Raw genomic sequence first — 19,840 nt, 5'->3', positions numbered from 1 at the left:
ACCGTGAAATCAGTGGAACAAAGAATAATGAAAATTGAGCCACTGAAATACATCACATTTGAATCTTCAATGTTCTTAAAACTTTAATGGTAAATACACCTTGTGAAACTTAAAACTACACCTTATAAAACATAAATCAATGAAAACTAAATAATCATGTGAGGCCTTTTAACATAATTAAACTTTGATTTAATGTACAACAAATATTCAAAATGCACCATGGATGGACCATTTTAATTGATTTTCCCACTTTTTTTTCTTTTCTTTTTTCCAATTTGTAAATAATACTATTACCACCTAATTTAACAGTAATGTAAACACATCTAATGAACTTGGAACTACAATTTGGGGAATGATAATGCAGATAATATCTACACACGCGTTTCCAACACTCGTGAGTATTATGAGGACCCCAAATGACTTACTAATTACTGTACTTTTCAGTACATAATGACAATATTCTACATCAACAGCTTAAGTACATTAAGCAATAACTAGTGAATATGTTTTGTGACGTCTTCCCTCTCTCATCACTTTAAATTTTGATACTCCGCCCTTTCGTCTCACCTATATATTAATAAAAAGGGAAAAAAAAACTTCAAGGAAACAAGTCATCAAGGCTGAAGCCCTCCATGTACCATGCATATAAAAAGCTTTAACAATTATCTATGCAAATGAAAATGACTGGTTTTTCCCCTCAACATTTATCACTTGCATTGCATATAAAATGCTTCAACTGTTTCCAATGTGATAATCAACATTTTATTGCGTTTTGCTATCCTCTTCCTCTACCTCATATTCCTCATCATCGTCATCATCGTCATCCTTATCAATGTCCTCATCACCAAACAAGCTGCTTCTTGAAAACATGCCCAGTTCACCCTTTCCATCATCCTCACTCATCAAGTCAAGGCCAAATTTAACATCCCTGTGCTTTACTAAGAGCCAGCGTAGTAGCCTATCTTCCTTGTTCAGGTAATGCAACTCTTTATTGAAGTTGGGAGTTACCATCATTGTCATCTGCATCAGCTGACCCTGTTTGTAGCAAAACCGAAATGGTGTTTATTATACAATTAGAAACAACTCTTGATTTTTTTCTTCAGTCTAATTGGAAAAAAGGATTATCAAGCTTCCAAATCCATGAGATTGTGCAACTCCAACATGAGTGCATCTTTGTTACTTTGTATCATGTCAAAATCATAATTCCAACACAGCGTTATCAATGAAATAAAAGCAGAAAACAAGATGAGGCATATGTTCTCCAAAAGATTATAATAAATAATGATTTGCATAAGGTAAAAATAATATCACTTTCTTCTTCTAAGTCCAGTCATCATTATCTAAGCCTTGTCCCAACTATATAGGGTCAGTTACACGAATCCTGTTTTGTCATTATGTTCTCTTTAGTGAACATATCCATTGTTGAATTAGGAGCACTTAAAATCATTTCTTACTACTTCAACCCATGTCCTTTTTTTTTTTTTGATCAATAACAAAACTTTCATTAATCAAACAGAATAGTTAATTATACAAAGGGGGAGATAAACTCTCTCCCCAGCAGAGGCATGAACCCCCACAATGAGAAAACCAGAATCACAATTGAGCCCAAAATATAGATTCCCTGTCCACCCCTAGCTTAGCTAACCCATCAGCAAACAAATTAGCAGATCTCTTCGCCCAACTGAACTTTAATTCCATGTCCTTAACCAGCCATCTGAATTTTATTCTTTCGTTGTTGTAGTTCCATAATCCAGCCTTGTCTTCTTGCAGCCACCCTACCACCACCTCTGAATCCCCTTCAATTGCAAGCCTTCTAATGTTCATATCCTTTGCTCTTTGGGCACCTTCCAAGACTGCAAAGATCTCAGCCCTGAGAGTCATCACTCCTGATTGGGCCTGAGAACAGAGCTAAAACAGTCCCATTCTCTTCCCTAAATACACCCCCTATGCCTGACTGCCCAGGATTCCCTCTACTGCTACCATCAAAGTTCAACTTTATAAATCCATTGGGGGGAGGGGTCCAAGACAGGCTTAGACCCATTTTGACCTGGGCACTGCTAGCAATCTCTCTCCAATGGTCCAATTCCTTAGCAGATCATCCACAGTAAAATCTGTGAATAGGTCCGATGATTTCCGCCACTGAACTACCCTGATGTGAATCAGCTCTATCAAATTTTCAACACTTCTCCCTCTTTCAGAGAAAAGTCTTGAATTCCTTTCTTCCCAAACACATATCCTTTTCAGTCTGCCCCTATCCCTTCTAGCTCCTTCAACTTGCAAAGGATCATTCCTTCTAGCCCCTTAGGCCCTATTCCTTCTAAGTCCAGTAGTCATCGTTTTTTTCTTTTTCTTTTTTATTTTGATCAGCAGTCCAGTCAGTCATCATTATCATAAATCATCCTATTTCCTATACGGGACTGCCTAAGAAGTGCATTTCTTTTGCAAGATGTATTTTATTTTCTAAAAGTAATTCTGTTAGGCTTCCAGACCACCCTTTTCCATAGTTATATCAGGAGCTTAATTTCCTGACAAGGTGACATTAATATCTCAGTACGAGATGCTTTTGGATTTTAGGCTACATTTGGTTGCAGTGCAATTTTATTTGCACTAATACAAATGCATGAGAGTGCAAATTTAAAAAAAAAAAAAAAAAGGAAAATTCTCATTTAATTCTGTTTCAGGTTTTACTTTATTCTGCTTCATGTCTTAATTTACTTCATTTATATTGCAATCAAACAAAATAAGCTAAAATTTGAAACAGAAATAGATCAAAACTTACATTCAAATCATTTGCACTTCTATGATTTTGCATCAGTGCAAATTTATTTGCATTGCAACCATACACAGCATTAGGAAGATATGTTGAACTGCAGATATTTCTTAGATCTAGAATGTAAGTCACCGAGTGTTATGTCGTAATCCATATAAAAAGACTAATGTATTTTACCCGGTGGAAGTGGGTTATAGGTGGAGCATTTAGATAGAGATTTTTATTGTCATTTTCACTTGTCTTCATTTAAAGCATTTCTCCTTGTGCTATTAGAAATAGAAAGAACTACTTCGATACACAAACATGCATTTCGAGAGAACACATGCATTCCTTTCTTCCCAAGCTGTCCAACACACACAACTTAATTCTGACTCACGTAGCCCTCTCCTAAATCCCAAGTCCCAATCAAACCCAAACATAGAAATAGAGGAAACAAGGAAAGAAGTAATAGGCTCATCCCTACAGCTGGAAATGGCAAAAAGAGAAGAGGGAATTGCTCCTTCAAAGGAGAACTACCCAACCAAACATGTCCCCAAAATTTGACAAGATTTCCGGAGCAAGGGTTATACCTGACAAATGACAAGAAGGATGGTAAAATTGCATGGATGGATTTCTAGGGAGAGGAACTAGTAGTCCTAGCCAAAATCTGAGAATCCCAGCCATCGGCCGCAAGTCCATAATGGTTTAAAATGCCCCTAATTTCCCTAATATTTCCACGACATGTTTCCATTTCCATGAGTAGCGACCTGAAATTTTACTGAAATCAACATATTCTCCTATGAACACTACCAGCACTATGTGGAATACAAGAGGTAGTTTCCATGACATACATATTCCCTAGTAAACACAACCAGTATGGACTACAAGAAATAGTATTATAACAATGTTATATACCGCCTAACTTACATTATTACCACTTTGAGCTAGCTAAATATTCATTTCAAGCATGAAGTTAAATATTAGTTTTTCTTTGTGTAATAAATTATTTGGTTCACCTATTACAACCATTTACATTTTCTTTGAGCTTAAATTTTGTTTTAACTCATTTTATCATGAAGCTTTGAATCAAGGTTTATAGGGCAACTTCTTTACATATTATTTTCTCTATAACCTTAGTTTTTTTATGGGAAACGATAACTTTCATTAATTCTTTAGAAAACTTAGTACAAACTGTCACCTTCAAAAACAAGGTGACCCCTCATCAAAATTACAAACAGAGCCAAAAAAAGGTTCTCCCTACTAACTCCTTGCTTTGCTAAAGTATCAGCCATTGCATTGGCTGATCTCCTAGTCCATAGGAGAATATGTTGAGCCCTCATCAAAATTACAAACAGGCCCAAAAAAAGGTTGAGCCATTTCACATCTCAAAACCTAAGCACCTTCAACAATCTTCCTCTCTTCCATATTTATACCCAAAATATAGCCTTTATCAAAATTGATTTTCAAATTAAACATCCTCTTAAAAACTTGTACCAACATTTTCATATTCCTTACCCATCCAAGATTTCCACCTTCACATAACAAAATAGCATTAATAGCAAATTGCAAGTGGGTAATTGGCACCACATTCCTACTTACACTCCAACTCCTCACCAATTTCTATCATTAGCCCTAGTCACAAGTCTCCCAAACACATTAGGAATCAATACAAAAAGAAAGTGGATTCTCTTGTCTTAAACCTTTTAGCACTAGAAAGTGACCCACCACCGATCCAATAAATAAAATTGAATAATAGTAAGTCCTAATGCACCCTAAGATCCATTTACACCATTTGCCACCAAAGCCAAAATTTCTCATTGCCTCAAGCAAGAAACCCCAATCCACCAAATCATAAGCTTTTTTTTTTTTATAATTACCAAATAATAAGCCTTTTCCAGATCAAGTTTGCAAATAAAGCCCTTCTTTCTAGCCCTCATCTCCTCAACACTTTCATTGGCAATTAAGATTTGGTCAATGATTTGTCTGACTGTCCTTTACAAAGCCCCTTGGAAAGGTGAAATTATGGAAGGGAGTACCACTCTAATCCTTCGGGAAAGAACCTTGGCAATGATTTTGAATAAACTATTAACCAAGCTAATCGGCCTAAAGTCCTTTGGGTGTAAAGCAGCAGCTTTTCTAAAAATCAATGCAATAAATGTTGAGTTCAGCCCCGGGTTAATCACCTCCCTTTCATATAACTCTTCAAATACCTTCCATAGATCATCTTTCAATACTTCCCAGCAATCCTAATAGAAAGCCATAGTGAAACCACCAGGGGAGAAAGGGATTGTTTCAGCCCTGTTCTCAGGCCCAATTGGAGTGGGTGATTCTCTCAAAGCCGAGATCTATGCAGTTATGGAAGGAGTCCAGAGAGCTAAGGAGATGAATATAAGAAAACTTATAAATTGAAGGGGACTTGGAGGTGGTAGTAGGGTGGTTGAATAAAGACAACAGTGGGTTTGTGGAATTACAGCAATGAGAGGAGAAAATTTAGGTGGCTGGTTCAAGAGATGGAAGTCAAGATCAGTTGGGCGAAAAGATAGAAGATAAGAAGGTTTATCTTCTCCTCAATTCAAGGGGTGGAGAGGGATTCTATGCTGTGGGCTCAGTTGTAACTCTTTTTTTCTTGGGGAATCAAGCCTCAGCTAGAAGATAAGAAAGTTTATCTTCCCCTTTGTAATTATTTTTCTGATTAATTAATGAAATGTGTTATTGATAAAAAAAAAAAAAAACATCCAGTCTAGGATCTTTAGATCTGATAATCTAGACCATTGCCTCCTTAATTTCACTTACCAAACCTTCTTTCAATCCAAGCCCTAGAATCCTCTGATAATCTAGACCACTCCAGACCCTCAATTCAAACTTTCTCATTCAATGGTCTCCTGAAAATATATTTAAAATAATCCATAAAAACTCAGTCAATCTTATTCTATTGAGAGAGAGTTTTACCATCCGCCACTACTTCGGAAAAAAAAAAGTTTTTCCTTCTTCTCCCATATACATGGAAAAATTTGGTATTCCTATCTCCTTCCTTCAACCACGTAACTTGAGATTTCTACCTCCAACTAATCTCCTCTTTATGTAAAATATCCTCCAATTGTTTTCTCAGAGACCATAGCTCTTCTTTACCTCTTTCTTCAAAAGCACCCATAGGTTCTTTCAAATCTAGATTCTCAATTTTGCTATAACCTCTTGCTTTTTCTCTTCCAATCTTCCAAAATATTGGATGTTCCATTCTTTAATTTTGAATTTAAGCTTCTTCAGTTTCCAATGGAACTTCTTTTTTTTTTTTTTTTGATAAATGTCCAATGCAACTTCATAACTTCCTAATATACCCTTGGATTGATACCATCCCACCATTCCTTTACCTTCTCTACAAATCCACTACTGCAAAGCCACATATTCTCAAATCTAAATGGAGCTGACCCTCTTCCACCCTCACTTTCTTTAAATATTGTACTAGCCAATGATCTGAAGTGACTCTTTGTAAGGCTTTGGATACTAAGCTCCCCCAATGTTCCTCCCAATCCATAGTAAACAAAAATCTATCCAATTTGGAAAAGATTAGGTTAGCCTGCAAGTTTGACTAGGTAAATTTATTTATTGTATGCTGAGAGCAATTTCTTGAGATCGAACCTATCAATGAATTGATTAAATTTCCTCATGCTCATGCTTATTCTCTGCCTTAGATTATTTGATTCATCTATGAATCTGATGACATTAAAGTCTCCTCCCAAACACCAAGGACCATCCCAAAGACTCCTAATATCTTCCAATTCCACCCAAAGTTCATTTCTTTCCCTATATCTATTAGGGACAAATATTAGTCAAGACCCACTTAAAATTATCTTCTACCTGTCAAAATTTAATTGACTATAAAATTGCCACAAGTTCTTCAACTCTAATCAAAGAATCATTGTCTCAAATGGTCATAATACCTCCTGAGGCACCCCAATCTGGGGGACACTGCCCAACTAAGGCCTCTAGATCTCCAAATGCCTTTAGCCCACCTATTATGAAATTGGCCAATTTAGATTCTTCAATTAAAATTACATCTGGCTTTTCTCTCCTAAAGACCTCTTTAATAAAATTGAACTTTGATGGAAGCAGCATGGGTAATCCAGGATTATCCGAAGTGGGGGGTGCGTTGAGAAATGAGAAGGGAGAGATTTTGTTGCTCTACTCAGGTCCCTTGGGAATTGGGAACTCCATCAGGGCAGAACTTAGCTGTTGTACAAGGGGTGCAATTTGCAAACCAACTGGGGGTACAACACCTAATAATCAAGGGGGATTCCAAAGTGGTGGTGGGTTGGTTGAAAAATTCTGAAGAGGCTATGTGGCGATACAAGAATGAAATGAAGAAATTTAGTTGGTTGACAAGGAATATGTTGGTCACTGTATAGTGGGTGGGGAGATCAGCAAATACTTTGTCAGATGTGTTAGCTAAGCAAGGGGTAAATAGGGAAGAATTATTTTGGGCTCAGTTGTGATTCTTGTTTTTCTTTCCTAGTTTATTTGTAAGATTCAAGGAGGGGCTGCAGCTCGTGCCTCTCGTTGGGATGATGTATGAACTCACTCTAAAGTTACTTTTGAATCAAGAAACTTATTATTATTCATCAAAAAAAAAATAATGGCTCTTTTCCTAGCCCTCCCCAAACCTCTAACACTCCAACTTACAATCTTCACATCACCACCTCTATTCATTTAACCCCCTTTTTCTCCTTCACCTACTTATTCCCCCTAACCCTTCCCCTTTTCTCACTAAACTTCTTATCCCCTTCTTCATCTCTCTTTAATCTTTCAACCTCACTCATCTTCCTTTTCCTAACTTTCCCTTCAGCCTACACCCTAGTTTATTTATAAAGCCAGCCACTGAACCACTTGTTTCATCACCAAATTCTTCCTGTCTTGAAACATTAGGGACACCTCCCAAGTTATCTTCAGGGGCCAGTAGCTTTTCCTTCCCCCTTCTCATTTCAAAATCTCTTCCATTTCCCAACTCTTTCCTCTTGAGATCCTCCAAAATGTTTTCAATCATCTCCTAAACTCTTCTTGCCCTTTCTTCCTCTTCAGTATTTCCAGTCCTAACATCTCCACCTTCTTCATCCCCTACATTCTTAACCTTAGCTTGCAGCATGATGGCCTCCCGTGGACCTGTAGGACAAGGGTTTTTTTTTTTTTTTTTGAGAAAAAGTTAACCAGATTTCATTAAATAGAACAAAGAGTACATGAGCAGATGAAATGAACAAAGGAAAGAGAACTTAAACAGCAGAAACGCAAAATTACAAGGGGGGAAGCCTGTTGCTGTATAAATTTTCTAAGTTTGCTCCAGTTTTAGCTAATCCATCTGCAATATGATTCAACTCCCTCAGTATCCACAACAGATTTACCCTATAGGACAAGGTTTAGATGAGGGAAAGATGTTAGTATCCAAAACAGAATTGACAATGATGCTTGACTCTGTCAAGGGGCAAGGAATAGTTAGATTAGGAAAACTCGGAGCCTCTCCATGAACATTGCTAATCACCCCACACAGAGCTACAGCCCGGAAACCTCCCATAGATACATAACTCCTCTGACCACTTCCACTGTTTGTTGCTCACCCCTCCCTAGAATCTCCCTGCTTGGCCTCAAGTAATCCTCCACTACCTCCTTATGAACACCCTGCTTTGCATTAGACTTTGGTTCGAACGTCCCTTTGTTAGAGTTTAGGCTTTCCACTCCATCAGCCTTTTTGTACTCCACTTTGTTTACAACTCTACCAGTTGTCATCAAACAAAGACAGCAATACTTTCTTCACCTCTTCCTCAACAAAATGCCAGTTTGTGTTTAGGTGACTGTTTTGTTCATCGGCTACAGCTTCCTCCTTCCCCATGTTACCAACCAAAGACTCTATCTCAAAGTTTGAGTCTTGATCATCAAACAGGCCACAATCCACCCAACCATCATCTGCCTCATCAATGTCTTCTAAATGGATTCTTGCATACCTGGGATTTGGACAGTCCATCACTATTTCATCTGGACTCTTCTAATCTACCTTTGGCCTTGGAACCCATTACAAAGCCGAGTTCAATTGTGTACTTGCCGCTTCTCTAACAAGCACATCAAATGGGGATGATGATAGACCCAACATACGTCCCTAGTCGGAGGCACGTTAATTCTCTTCACATTGCTACTAGGGATGGCAATTTCTTCCCTAGCCAGTGGGGCGGGTTTTTTTGCTTAAATGGCAGGTTTTGGGGCGGGTATGGGCTTCGGGATTCTACAACCCATACGGGTACGAGCAGGGTACAGTATTAGGCTAAGTGCGACCGTCCCTGATTCGCATATTGTTGGAAAGCATATTAACTTTATGTACTAGGTGTTGAATTTAATAATGTTTAGAATTTTATGTGAAGGATAATTGCTAGTTTATGTGTTTTTTACATGTCTTAATCAAATAATTAGAAATATTGATGTTTATTTGTGTTACTTTACATATATATTGCTTATATATGACAAGAAATAATAGGAAATTAGGTGCGGGTTTTAAACCCAACTCGCCCCTACCCTTGAATGCAGGGAGGGTTTTGCACTTTCATGTGCAGGGAGGGTTTGGATTCTCAAAATCCAACCCGCTACGGGTTTTGAGGTGGGAACAGGTTGGGAGGTTTTGGGAGGCGGGTAGGGTCTAGAATTTACAAAATCCTCCCCGAACCTGCCCTGTTGCCATCCCTAATTGCTACTCGCATATGATTCGATGGGTCTTAACTCGTCATAATTAGGTAGCGAGTTGCTAACACGATCAGCTTCCCTACAATTTGGTTCAGCACATCCCGCTGAGTTCATCACACCTTTACTTCACCTTGGACTACACATCTGATCAGAATTGATTCCAAAACTTTCAATCTCCGCATAAGAGGGACTACCAACACCCCTCCTCTTTAATTCAACATTATTTATAAATTTTTCCTTCCCCATTATCTTCTCATTTTGACCCCCAGCTGCCAATTGTTCATCTTCCCGAAACATCCCCTCTTTTTCTCTTTCCTCTCTATCCTTCTTCCATATAGGTAAACACCCACCACGCCTTCACCTTCTTCAACTTCACACCTCTCTTTCCAAAACAATACTTCACATTGTATTGCTAACCAAACCTTACTCCGGACCCCACCATGGAGAACTCCAATTGAGCAAGGAACAGCTTCTAGTTTCACTCTAGCCACTTCAACCACCACTGCTCGAAGATCTGTTGTATCAGTCGCCAGTAGAACTCCCACAGCTTTAACAATTTTGTCCAAAATTTCCAACCGCCACAGGTTAAATGGGAGACCAAGGAGTTTGATTTTAAATGCTCCATCTTCCAGCTCTCTGCTATTACATGATGGAGACCAATTTTTGATAAAGTCCAACTCAAAGTCAGTGTCAACAGATGTCAAGTTCACCACTTTCTCCCCAACATCAAGAATGGCCCTCATTTTATCAAATGGAAGATTGTGCACACCTGTCGAAACTTTCAAGAACAATCTCTGTCAACTTTTAAAATTAATTTTTTTCTCCCAATCTCCTCTTTCATCTTCCAAGAACAATCTCTGTGCCTTTTTCAGGCTCATCACCTCAACAATTTGGTTAGGCACCGCTCTTGAACTATCAACTGGATCTTCCTTATCTTCTCTTTCACTCAGATCCTCTGTTACTTTATCACTAGTTGTATTGCTTGCACGCTTTCGAACTCATTCACCTTACCAGACTTGGCCTCTTTCTTCATCAAGAACTTATGCAACTTCTCTGAAACTGGCTTCCACCCCCTACCCTGCTTACCTTCAGGGAAACAGACTGATTGCTTTTTTTTTTTTTTTGATAATAGAAAATTAATTCATTAATCAAAGGATAGAACTGTTACAAATAAGCCCAGAGAAAGGCTCAAGGTGCAGCCTCATCCTTATGAATTACAATCAGAACTACATGAAAATACAAGTAGCCACTAGAAGAGAGATTACACACAATTACAAAGCTGCCCAGAACAGAGAATCCCTATTAACCCCTTGTTTTGCAAGAGAATCAGCCATCTCACTAGCCGATTGCTTTTTGTTGTTGCCAAAATATGAACCATCCCTTTTGATTATACTTCAATTCTGCTTGGTACTTCCTTCTTGGCATCTCTAGCCCACACTTCCATCCAGCATTCTTAATGGAATAGAGTGCTCCATCCACAAATCCTTTAAGCCACAGAGTAGCTTCACCCAACAAGAACACAGTTGCTCTTCCCTCTTCCCTAATCTTCAATGACAATTACCCTCTGCTTTTCCCTTCCTCCATGGCTAACTTCTTTGCTTCTATCACCAAGTCCTCATGCCACCTTGTCACTGGAATGAAGATTTCTTCTCCCCCCTCTCTCACCATCTTTCCTCATCTACTGTTCTAAGTTCAGGCGATTATTTTAAATTTCTTTAAACAGGATTAAATGCCAACCTGAAGACAGAAGCTCCCATGGTACTAAAAGCCTCCTTTGCCTGTTGGCCTCACTCAGATGTGTTTTATATGTTACTTTTGATTTTATCTTTGTACTTTAACTTTGAATATATTTTATATGTTATATTTATGTATTTTAATTTGATCTAATAGGCTTTTTAAAACATTTATTTAAAATTTAAGTATGCAATTTTAATTAATACTATTTTTTAATATACTCTTGATTTATTTTGAATGTTTTTAGATTTTGCAATTTTTTTGCATTTTTTGAATTTAAAAAAAAAATTGTGCTTTGCTTCAAAATGCATGTGCCACACCTTGCACCTTGTGCCTCAGGCACAAAAAGCCGTTTGTGCTTTTTTGCACCTTGCACTTTTAAAACACTGATAGAATGTCTTTTTCGCACACACAAAAATAATCAGCTTGGCTTTGAACACCAACTATCGAATTGCCTACATAAACCTCTGAAACTATCCTCTCTAATTGCTCAAGCCCATAGATTTTCTTCCTTAGCTTACATGCTTTTCCTTCTTGACCTGGAAGTCTAAAACAAAGAAGGATTTTGAAAGAAATCTAACTGCCAAGTGCAATATACAACTACATTTTCACTTACAAACAGCATGAGGAAATATATAAGTCAGAAGAAATTGAAGAGGATCAGAACTAATAAAGATAGGAACAGAATTGCCTTGATCAGAAATTTAGAAAAGTACAGTTATCCAAGAACATTATCAATTCTGATCTATTTCCTCTTTAAATACACCTGAAGCCCTTTTTTCAAAGAAGTTGCAAACACATCGCTGTTTCTATAGAAATTTACAAAAATAACTCTTTATGTCACGTATAAGGACTCCAAATAAAAGAACTCTAGAACCTGAATTCTCTAATGTCCTTGTGAATAGCAAGCCATGAAGAGATCAGCCCAATCAGCATCCTCTCTTCACTTATTAAAATAAATATCCTCTCTTGCCATATGATCCAAACATTCGCTAAGGGAGAGGGAGACAACTTACATAAGACCTTCCCACTCTTAGCTCTGTCATGTGTCGACCTTCTATAGCTTCCTGGAGTGTTTGCAGCAAGATCCAATTAACCCCAAAATTGTCTATAACAAAAGATCAAACCTGTTTTCTGAAACTGCAATGCAGGAATAGGTGACTATTAGTATCATTTAGCTTTTTATAATAGCGTAAAACAAAGGGTCCTGAACTGTCATTCCTCTGTCCATGAGTTTGTCTTTTAGAGAGGACTTGCTGAATTCGTACCTGTTTGCTTGGGAAGCTGGGGCTCTCTGCTCTCAGAATATGATAATCTTTTAGGAAAAGATTTAAGGGCCATTTAGTAACAGCTAAGTGGCTGAACTGAATGATTTAACGTTTTGTCTTTTAGTAGATAAAATAATTTAATAATAAAATATTTGAGGGCATAATAATCAACCTAACTTCAACTTCAATAATCTCTTCATTTTTTTTTTGAGAAAACGTTAAATTTATTCGAAATCAGAAAGGTACATGAGGAGATGTACACAGAAATCAGACACTCAAAAAGTTACATAGGCAGAAAATTATCACTGAATAAGTAATCCCTGTAAGTGCCAGATTTAGCTAGACTGTCAGCTTCAGAGTTTAGCTCCCTCGGAACCCAGCCCATGTGAGCATTCAAGGAGGAGAGGATGTCTCTCACTTCAGCCAAGTAGTGAGCTAAGGCCCAAGGCCCACTGTCAGGATTAGTGAGCCAATTATGGTGTTGGCTGAATCTCCTTTAATGGTAAGATTTAATAAACCCAGGTCTCTTGCAATCCTGATGCCGGTTAATGCTGCCATGACTCAGCCTTTATTGAGGAAGCTATCCCAATTGACCCACTAAAAGCCCAACTGATACCACCATCTCTTCTTCGAATTACGCCTCCAATACCCACTGCACCTGAGTTTCCGAAAGCACTCCCATCAAAGTACAAAGTTGTCTCCCCTTCCTCGGCAAATCTGAAACCGCGGGAAGAGTTGAGTGTATGTGATTAGAGTGAAGAAAATTTATGGAATTTCTTTGGAGGTCAGAAAATGTGACCCCTCTGAAATAATTTGAGCTGGAAGTCCACAGGAAGCATCTGTAATAGAATAGAGAAATAAGCACCTCACAGTTTTTTGTTCTGTCGGTAAACACCCGATTATTTCTCTCTTCCCAAATGCTCCAAAATATAGCATGTGCAGCAGATTGCCTAACCATTGTCCTAAGCATTCAACCACATGTTCTGGGAAAACCCAACTGTATTCAAATAATGTTATGAAATTTTCCAAAACTTACTAGTTTCCTCACAGTGAAGCAAGATGCGGTTGGCAGATTCCCTGGCTTTAAGGCAGAAACAACAGACATGAGGGAATAGATAAGACCTTCCATGATTCTTTTTCTGAAGGAGATCATATGTGTTGATTTTCTTTAAGCTGCCCTCCCACACAAAAAAAAAAAAAAAAAAAACTGACCCTGGAAGGGATATGAGCACACCAAATTCTCTTGTAGGGGTACTGATCAGTGGTTTGTTCTTCCCTAACTAAAGCCTTGAAGCAAGAATTGGTTGAAAACTTACCAGATGAGTGAAGGGTCCACATACAAAGGTCAGGGGAAATTTGGGAGAGGTATACCTCTCTCAGGGTGTGCAAGAAGTTAGTGACTTCACTAAGTTCCAGGTCCCTTAGTGGTCTCCTAAGAGTTAGGTTCCAATTGAAATAGGGGGAGTAAAACCTAGGATATGGAAGCTTCTTGGTTTGAGGTAAGTCTGAAAAGGCAAGGGAAGGAGTTGGCCAAGGTTGAGTTACCCCACCAAAGATCAGTCCAGAACTTAATTCTATCGCCCTTGCCCACCTTATACCTGATAAAAGAGACGAAAAAAGTCAATGTTATACCTTTCCAAGGGTGGGTGTCTTTGACCCGATTCAAGTGAAGCTTGCTATCCCAACCGTTGGCGTTCTTCCTGTATTTTCTAGTGATTACAGTAGTCCATAGCGCACTTGGTTCTAGGGGGAATCGCCACAACCATTTACTAAGAAGAGCTGTGTTTCTTTCTTTCAAGTGGCCTACTCCCAACCCACCACCCTCCTTTGATTTGCAGGCCTGAGACCACCTCACAAGGTGAGAACCCCTTTCCCCACCTCCTTCCCAAATAAAATTTCTCTGAAACTTTTCTAACTGAATAGCTGCCTTGTTTGGCAAGCGGAAAATAAAAAGGTAGTAGTGGGTAGGTTTGCCAGAGAGGCTCTAATGAGAGTGAGTCTCCCCCCTTTGGACAAGTAGTTCCTTTTCCATGAGGTTAACTTCTCACATTTTTCTAGTATTGGTTCCCAAAAACTTTGATTTCTCAGATTCCCTCCAAGAGGCATCCCCATATAGGAGAAGGGGAGATTCTCTGCTTTGCATCCCAAGATTTCTGTGAAAGTATTCAAGGAATGTGCACCAACTAGATTTAGGCCAACGATACTGCTCTTAGAGAAGTTGACTTGCAGTCCAGAAATCCATTCAAAGCAGATGATGACCCTTTTCAGATTTGAAACAATTTCTTCATCAACCTCTAGGAAAAGGATAGTGTCGTCGGCGAACTGGAGATGTGAAACCTGAGTTGCTTCCCGTCCGACTTCAAAACCTCTTCAATTAAATTTCACTAAAAGACAAAACAATAAGCCATTCAATTTAGCCAGTTCAGCAGTTATCAAACATCCCCTTAGTTTTGAATGCCTTTGATGAATCTCATATCCATGGTCTAGTATCCTGATAGCTGATCCTCAGTTGATTTTGCTCCAATTTCAGCATAAGAGTTGCCAATGCATCCACTTCCCAGTTCCCAGTCATTCAGGTCTCTATGGAGGTTTAGACACCAATTCGTACCTTCTGCTGAATCATGTAGCAGTCAACCTTGTACAGCTTCTCATTGTACAGGACCTTATACTTTTGATACTAATACAATTACTTTAACTTTCCAAAAAAAAAAAAAACTAATTATTTAGGTGGCTGGTTATCACACCATGGATCACTCCAGAGTTTTACTCTGGATCCATTACCAATCTAGAACTTGATTCCTCTGGAAAACTAAATGAGCATTTTTTAATCCCCTTCATGGAGCACATTCCTAAGAAGCTCTGATTTCATTTGGCTCCCATCCTGTATGACTGCTTGCAATCCCTATAAGCATTTTTCAATCACTTCATTTGGTTCCCATCCTTCTGCATTTCTCCTATATTTTTATTCCCAAACCTTCTACTCAATTGAAAAAGTTAGTTTCCTTTTTATGGCATTCCTTTTATAAGAATCCCCTTTAAAACTGCCACTGTACAGTGCAGATTTATCTGGTACAGCATCCCACATAAACCTTAATACCAACAAAAAGTTAGAAAGACTAAAAGTTCCCATCAGCCCTGTACTACTCCCATGGACTTTTCTAACAATTCTTGTGGGCTGAATGCTGGGCCTTAAATGCTAGTTAGAAAAGAATAAAACATGCAGAAAATATGGGTCCAAACAAGTAAAGTCAATTATCCATCTATTAATCAAAATGAATAATTATCAATAATGCAACATGCACAAAAAAAGATAAAATAATTTTTAATAAATGTGTCCACAAATACTTATAAAAAAAATGTGTCCACAAATCATTATTTTTTCAGCCTTTGCCAAGTCAGACACCTGGAGTCAAGGACACATGCTTGATTCTATTCCCCTGTCTGAGTCCATGAAACACTGATAGCAACTGGCTTAGCTCTATTTTGGGGAGTTATTGCCTCCTAATGTATGGAATACAGCAATACATGGGCTATATTGCATGTCCTTTATAGAGTAATACAATTATGCTTTACCTTTACAAAAAAAGAAGAAAAAAGTACTCTAATTCAAATATTCAATAAAATTAATTAGAACTAATTAACCAAAAATTCAACTAAATCATCTAATACTATTCCAACACGCAATGCAATGAATCCCTGTATATCAAATTCTTTTTACTGACATATGTGGTACTGCACATTACCATAGTATAACATAAGGTAATGAAGAGAAACATGAGAAGTAGAGATGAAATAGAAGACAATAAAAATAACAAGAAACAAGGAATCATAAATATAAACTCAGATAAAAAATTGCAGTTACAGAAGATGCACCTGATAGTATCTTCCATCAAGCTTTTTAATACCATAACCCAACTGGACTGTACCAAATGATTTTATATCAGTCAGAACACCATTCCTTCTGTGGGCATGTTTTCCTACCCGAGCAACCAAGTCCATCAGAGCTTCCTTTGTTACATGGGGCTTCAACAAGAGCATACAATCATAAAGAGGCATGTTCTTTGTCTTTTTTTTTTCCTTTTGCTTTATTGAAATGGTTTTCCTGTGATTGAACATAAATGAGTACAAAAATACAAACAAATCTATGGTGTTCTTAACAATTAAATATTTATTTTTGTATAAAATAAAATTACAGATAACAACTGAATTGCAAAGTAAATTTTACTAAAGCAGTTTTGGGGATGAATGAAACCCCTTAGAAATGGAATAAAATAACCAATTGGAATTAGAGATAGTCTAATTAAAAGATGCTGTAAAGAAAAATATAGTAGCATTATCAAATTACAGAAAGAAACAAAGCATGCTACAAAAAAAAAAAAAATCATTTCAGATACAGACTTCGGTACCTGAATTGCAGGCTTGCAGGCTATGACTACATATTTTCAAAAGAAAGATTGTGATGGACATGCACAACATAAAATTAAAATAAACTGAAAGTCCTAATGAACCGGGAAAAAAATAAGAACTGTTAATCAAAGAACCATAAATAATTCAACAAGAAAAAGTATACAATGAAAACTGTAAAAGGCAACGTGTTTGTATGCTAAATAAACAAGGAGAAGAGAGAAGATGCTTCACATTCTAGCAGGTTTACACAATTTCTGAGTTTTAATCTTTGGTAAAAAAGGAACAAGTGGAATTATGTAAAACAAGGAAATTGAGAAGAAATAAGATGCTAGTGTGAACCAAAACATAAATAGAGATCTTAAAAGAACAAAATTCCAGGAGGAAAGGCAGTTAAGCTCAAATGATTCAATAAAATGCCGTGACAACCAAATAACCAATCTAATAAAACAAAAACCCCTTGAAACTAGATATCAAATACATCAAAAACTAAGCAACACATATATTATCACCGAAAAAACCCGGAGACGACATTATATTTTTAAAAAGAGAAAATCAAAATCAAAGTCCAACAAATCTACACATATCTAATTAATCGATTCTGTTAAAAAAAGGCAGATTCATTCAGACAAATCGAGACAGGTAAAAACATAAAAACAACCATAAGTCCTACTACACTACTAGTACAGCACAACGCACTGCAAGCAGAAACCATCATCGTCTTGATTTATACAGAAAGTAATAGCGAAAACTATACCATAAACCAGTTTAGAAACTGAAAAGAAAGAACCAATCTGATAAAACAAACTAGCAGGAGAACCTCCACATTTCGTGATATACAACGAAAAGGAAAGGACTACAAGAAACCCAGAACAAATTATTCCCTATTACACTGTAAGAAAACTAAAATTGATATTTTCTTTGAATACCTAAGGTGAAGAATTTTAGTTCGCAGGCAGCCCTCCAATCTCCGCCCTACTCCTCCCAGGCAACAATGAGAGAGCTGGGTCAGGCCGGTGGCTACAACAAATGTTTTCAAAAGCGAGTATAACGACCGGAGGCTGAACCGCTATTTCTCCGGCTCCAGATGTTGGTTCGGTGGTTCGACCGCTTAGTTGTCCCTAAGAACCCTAAGTCCTAGAAAAACAAGGTTACAGAAGGGAGAAAGGATGGGAAGAAGAGGAGCTGTTCAGCTACAAGTCTCGGTTCAGAGTGAACAATAGGAAGAAGACGCTGCTCTCTCTCTCGTTTTGCTTATTGGAAAGAATTAGACCAGACAATCAGAAAAAGCGAAAAACCTTTCAGGCCCTAAACCCTATTTTTCAATTCAGGTAAGATTTTAATGCGACAGTGAAATTGAGTGAGAGGAGAGAAATGGAGATCCATGGTGGCTTACCTTTAATCGCTGTTGTGCCGCTGCCGCTGTCGCTGCTAGTGCTACCACATGAGAGAGAGAGAGAGAGAGAGAGAGAGCTTCGCAGGCTAATCCTGGGTCGGGCCGGGATTACGGATGAAGTCGGGCGGGCTCGTCCGGGTTTTATTCAACGCAGGCCCAACCCTAACAATTGGGCTTACTGAGGGCCCATTTGGCGCGGTCTTTCGGTTGTTTATAGCCGGGAAGACCGATTTTCGGTCTATTCCCGTAAAAACGGTGCGTCAAAAAGACGCGAGAAGCCCACTCGAGCTGATGATTTCGGGAAACTTCGACCTTATTTTTCAACACAGGTAAGATTTTATTGCGACAATGAAATTGAGTGAGAGGAGATAGATCCATGGTGGCTTACCTTTAATCGTCGTTGGGCCGCTGCCGCTGCTACCACATGAGAGAGAGAGAAAACTTCGCAGGCTAATCCTAGGTTGGGCCGGAATTACGGATGAAGTCAAGCGGGCTCATCCGGGTTTTAGTCAACGTAGGTCCAATCCTAACAATTGGGCTTATTGAGGGCCCATTTGACACGTTTTTTTGTGTGATCTTTTGACTGTTTACAAGCCGGGAAGACCGATTTTCGGTCTATTCCTGTTTGGCTTGTGGAAGATCTAACTGCCAAAAGACAGTGCATCAAAAAGACGCGAGAAGCCCATTTTGGGCTAATTTCGGGAAGCTCCGTCTTTCACGTTTTAATCTCACATAGAAAGACGCAGGCAAATGCATGGAAAGATGCGTGTCTGCCAAACTGTCTTCAGGCAGCCCAGATCTTATGTCAAAAGCTCAATGTGTCTTTTGACTATTAGAGCTATAAGAAGATCTTCTCAAAAAGACACGCCAAACGGGCCCTGAGTTATTATTTTATGAAGCTACACAAACCAGGGGTAGGGATGCTAATTTTCTCCCTCCCCATCAACTACTGATCAGGCGGGGATAGGGTGGGGATGGAATTAATATGAATATCTGATTGGGACGGGGAGTGAAACCCACATCACGCCCCAACCCCGATTATATATATTAAATATATGTGTATAGTTATATTAAATATATAATATTATTTATAATATTTTTTATAGCATTCTATATATATTTATCAAAGTATATTTAAAATACTATTTGTATTTTAATTTTTCTTTTATTTTAAATAAATACCTTTCTAAAAAACAAACTTTTAATTAAAAAAATTAAGGAATTCAGGTCCCCGATGGGGAAGCCCTCTATGTCAAGGATCGGGGATGTATTTAAAACTTGATGTCAGGATGGATGGGGTCGCTTCAAGGTTAGTTCGAGGTCAGTTCCAATTGGTTCCAGGTAGAACCTACCCATTTGCTCACCCCTAATTGGAACCACTAGTTCTATTAGTGGATTAGATATAGTTTTATCATTAATAAATAGGGGAAATTCCTAATTAGTACCATGTACTTTGGGCCTAGTGCCACTTTGGTCTCCGAACTTTAAAATGCAACAATTCAGTACCTGAACCTTTAAAACGTGTCAATCTAGTACCTACCATTACCCAATCCGTTGACCAGCCATTAAGTGACA

At 38.1% G+C, this 19,840-nt stretch overlaps 1 protein-coding gene across 6 annotated transcripts; it reads right to left on the bottom strand.

Moving 5' to 3' along the window:
- Positions 1-401: 401 nt before the first annotated feature.
- Positions 402-18,628, bottom strand: LOC148843543 (uncharacterized). Of its 6 annotated transcripts, none has more exons than XM_088957342.1 (4): positions 18,266-18,590; positions 16,339-16,567; positions 12,214-12,264; positions 402-1,035 (listed from the first exon to the last, which is right to left on the bottom strand). In XM_088957342.1, the coding sequence occupies exons 2-4, from the start codon at positions 16,519-16,521 to the stop codon at positions 763-765; spliced, it is 507 nt and encodes a 168-aa protein (XP_088813468.1). In that variant the 5' UTR covers positions 16,522-16,567; positions 18,266-18,590; the 3' UTR covers positions 402-762. The 6 variants fall into 6 exon arrangements, with proteins under 6 accessions (XP_088813468.1, XP_088813466.1, XP_088813467.1 ...); XM_088957340.1 differs by having other exon boundaries at positions 17,799-18,336; XM_088957341.1 differs by lacking the exon at positions 18,266-18,590 and adding an exon at positions 17,627-17,774.
- Between the last annotated feature and the right edge of the window lie 1,212 nt (positions 18,629-19,840).

This window comes from Nelumbo lutea, chromosome 8 (genome assembly GCF_056320005.1).
Source record: "Nelumbo lutea isolate HS-2025 chromosome 8, American lotus-T2T, whole genome shotgun sequence".
Classification (NCBI taxonomy): Eukaryota; Viridiplantae; Streptophyta; class Magnoliopsida; order Proteales; family Nelumbonaceae; genus Nelumbo; species Nelumbo lutea.
This window is presented reverse-complemented; position numbering and strand designations above follow the sequence as displayed.